Source organism: Antechinus flavipes, chromosome 3, assembly GCF_016432865.1.
Source record: "Antechinus flavipes isolate AdamAnt ecotype Samford, QLD, Australia chromosome 3, AdamAnt_v2, whole genome shotgun sequence".
Lineage (NCBI taxonomy): Eukaryota > Metazoa > Chordata > Mammalia > Dasyuromorphia > Dasyuridae > Antechinus > Antechinus flavipes.
The window spans coordinates 554,546,115-554,547,843 of NC_067400.1; the positions used below are offsets into that span (position 1 = coordinate 554,546,115).

Below are 1,729 nucleotides of genomic sequence, written 5' to 3' on the forward strand. Positions count from 1 at the left end.
AGAATTTTTAAAGTACTCAAATATTTCTAGAGTTTTTAAAATTCTTCTTCTGGAGTTACAGAGTACACGGCATATGATATTATTTGAATCTCAAAACTACACTAAGGGAAAGAAGTGCAAACAAAACTGTGCATCCCTAATTCAGAGAGAGGGAGAAATGAAATTCAGAGTACAATTTGTTCCTAGCCACATGATTTTGATCTATCAGATACCTCAGAAGCTATCTAGCCCAGCTCTCTCATTTCACAGTTGAGAGAACTGAAGCCTCATGAGATTAGCTAATTTGTCACACAAATAGGTACTTTTAGATGCAGGATTTGAATCAAAGTTCTGTGACACCAAAATTAGTACTCTTCCTACTGTACTACTTTGAGAGTTCTGATGCACTCATGAACATGGAAATCCATTAAAACATCTATTAATTGACAGAAAACCTCAATGTAGATGTCAGCTACTCCTAACAGCCTGAAGCTCCTTGTCACAGGTGATCTTGAACATGGCCAACACACGGGACCGGATCTGCTTGGTTTTGGCAGCATAGATAATAGGATTGATGACAGGTGGTACCATTAGATAGACATTACCCATGAGCACATGTACAATGGGGTTGAGGCTATTCCCAAAACGGTGAACCACAGATAGACCAATTAATGGCACATAAAATGCTAGAACTACACCAATGTGTGAGACACATGTTCCAAAGGCCTTTGCCCGTTCTGTCCGAGATGGGAGCTGTAGCACAGTTCGTATAATCAGAAAGTAAGAAAGTGAGATGAGCATAACATCAACACCCATAACCATCAGGATGGCAGTGAGCCCATAAACCACATTGGGCATAGTGTCAGTGCGGGCCAGCTTCATCATGTCTTGGTGCACACAGTAGGAATGGGTAAGGATGTTTGAGCCACAGAAAGAAAGCCTCTTAATGAGCAGTGGTAGTGGAAGAAAGAAAAGAGAACCCCGCACCACAGCTACTATTCCTATCCGAGCTGTGACAGTGTTGGTGAGCACAGCTGCATGCCGAAGAGGGTGGCAGATGGCCACATACCGGTCAAAGGCCATGGCCAAAAGGACAGTGGACTCAGTGGCTGAAAGAGCATGGATGAAGAACATCTGGGTGAGACACATATCAAAGGTGATCTCCTGAGAGTTGAACCAGAATAAAGCAAGGATCTTGGGCATTGTGAAGGTAGAGAGGGCCAAGTCAATAGCTGCCAACATGCAAAGGAAGAGATACATGGGGGCATGTAGGCTATGTTCTGTCCTCACAATGAAAACCACTGTACAGTTGCCCAGCACTGCTACAACATACATGGACAGAAGAGGGAAGGCTATCCAGAATTGGGTAGCTTCTAATCCTGGGAGGCCTATGAGAATGAAAGTGGTGTGGGTGAAGTTGCAGGGGTTCATAGTTGGTAGTAAGAGATAGAGACTGAAGAAGGGGATAAGATCACAGGACCTATAAGAGACAAAAAGAAATGATTAGGGAGAGCAACTTAGCTGCCTCTTTTCAGTATTTCTCAATCAATTTCTGATCATCTGTTTCTTTCTTCCACAATCCTGTAATCTCCAGAGATTACATATCATAGAAAATTATGTCAGATGAACTAATTCTTATTAATGTATTAATCTTCATTAGTCATTTTTGTGTAATTTGAAATTGGTTTGTCTTCCTCTTAAGATTCTCTCATGATCTATCTATACCCAGAGAGAGGAATGTGGGTACGGA

The 1,729-nt window shown here is 41.9% G+C and overlaps 1 protein-coding gene across 1 annotated transcript; it reads right to left on the bottom strand.

Annotated features, from left to right (window-relative positions):
• Nucleotides 1-447: 447 nt before the first annotated feature.
• LOC127558092 (olfactory receptor 51E2) lies at nucleotides 448-1,413 on the bottom strand. The gene has a single exon (XM_051991317.1). It carries the CDS (start codon nucleotides 1,408-1,410, stop codon nucleotides 448-450), a length of 963 nt encoding a protein of 320 aa, XP_051847277.1. The 5' UTR covers nucleotides 1,411-1,413.
• Nucleotides 1,414-1,729: the final 316 nt, after the last annotated feature.

Excerpts from the sequence above, each read along its gene's own strand:
- LOC127558092 (XM_051991317.1), bottom strand. The coding sequence starts at position 1,410 with ATGAACCCCTGCAACTTCACCCACACCACTTTCATTCTCATAGGCCTC.